The sequence below is a fragment of the Palaemon carinicauda genome, chromosome 45 (assembly GCF_036898095.1).
Source record: "Palaemon carinicauda isolate YSFRI2023 chromosome 45, ASM3689809v2, whole genome shotgun sequence".
NCBI classification, from domain to species: Eukaryota; Metazoa; Arthropoda; class Malacostraca; order Decapoda; family Palaemonidae; genus Palaemon; species Palaemon carinicauda.
The window spans coordinates 36,819,794-36,821,337 of record NC_090769.1 but is presented as its reverse complement, the minus strand read 5'-3'; the positions used below and the strand labels follow the sequence as shown (position 1 = coordinate 36,821,337).

Below are 1,544 nucleotides of genomic sequence, written 5' to 3'. Positions count from 1 at the left end.
TAACTGCCCAAAGCAGGGTGCAAACCCAGGTAGACATTAAACCACCTTTCATTTGCCCAGCAGATGTCTAGCAAAGTGATAGACGTCGATTCTGTAGAAGAAAAAGAAAGATTACTTTAGAAACTATTTTACCTTTTGTTTTATGTTTAAACATAAAATACTTTTATTTAACTATCTTATAGCGTTGACTACTTTGTTAAATAGAATGTTCTAAGACAAACATCTCCAAGCTAATCATCTGAGTTTTCTGCACATATACACTGCAGATTAAATAGGCGAAGAATTAAAAATAAAGATCTCGAGCTAAATACGAATGAATGAGAGCTCTAAGCGCTAAGCAGAAAATCGTGAATGTCTTTAATCTATTTTTTTTCTTTTGCAATAAAATGGTGTAAGAACATAATTGAATTACCATTATGAAATGAATTGTGGATCTTTATAAGTTATCATCATAACTGCCGAATTAGGCTACATGGAAACAAATGCGATGATACTGCATGACATTGTTTTAAAGTCATCAAGTAGTGAAAATATTAGGATTTTCAAAAATAATTTTTCGGACAATTAACATTAGTTTTTTTACTATTTCTTTTTTTTTCAAGTATTCTGCATAAGCTTTGACGCAGTTCATATCATGTAAATCGTGCAATTTAAAGCTTCGGAGCTATAAAATATTGAGATAGGAAAATTAATACTAGAATAGTTGTTACTATTCTCTTTAGACTTATTTTTAATCAACTTTAAGTAATGGATAAAGAAAAGGAATTCAGTCAAAATTTGCGTTTTTAAGTTATCTCGTGGTGAAATCGACCAAGATACCGAATTGTTCCGGAGAAATCTTATTTTAAAGATGGTGATTGTCAGTAAATATTACAATTCCGGTTTTACATAAAATTAATATTTCGCGCTGAATTATATTCTTTATCAGCATAATATGTAGAGCTTAATAATTTGAATAAGATTCCTAAATGAGTTAAAACTGGTCTAGAACTTGAAAAACAAATCAAATAAAGTTTTTCTTTTCATGAAAATGTGTTAAAGTTGTGCAGTTTAATATTCCTCTTCATTTAAACAATTAAATACTTCCATATCAATATTGTTCTGCAAAATTTTGTGTGTTCTTTGGAGAGGCTACTGATAAGGAGCGATAACAGTAGATATACACGACAGTAGGTATACAAAAGACTATGATTAAGAGCAGTACTAAAATCGAGGCAACCCACCAAATGATTTCGTAAGAGCTCTCCGAGACGTCAGCCGTCGGCAGCGATCTCACCAAGTATGAGTTGTCATTGTCAATGTTAAAGAGTGGCGTGGTCTGGTGGACATGATAATTCCGCCCTGTCCAAACAATGTGTATTAATGTATAACCTTTAAGAGGATTGGTTCATCGACTTCGACTTTTGTAAAGATATTTTTGTTTAGTGGAAGATACTCTTCATTTTTATGTCTATCCATTGGGAGCCCTATTTTTTATATTGCAACAAAGTTACTAGTCATGGAAAGTTTTATCCCTTAGCCATATCCTTTGTTCGTTTCATGTC

General features: G+C 31.9%; 1 protein-coding gene across 1 annotated transcript in view; it reads right to left on the bottom strand.

Annotated features, from left to right (window-relative positions):
- Positions 1 to 1,276, bottom strand: part of LOC137634668 (ionotropic receptor 21a-like) — a 24,282-nt gene extending 23,006 nt beyond the window's left edge. The window contains exons 1-2 of the mRNA XM_068367145.1: positions 1,224 to 1,276; positions 1 to 91 (exon numbers count right to left, since the gene is read on the bottom strand). The exon at positions 1 to 91 is cut by the window's left edge and continues 467 nt beyond it. Of these exons, the coding sequence (XP_068223246.1) occupies positions 1 to 52 (52 nt within the window). The 5' untranslated portion in view covers positions 53 to 91; positions 1,224 to 1,276. The remainder of the gene's footprint in view (positions 92 to 1,223) is intronic.
- Positions 1,277 to 1,544: the final 268 nt, after the last annotated feature.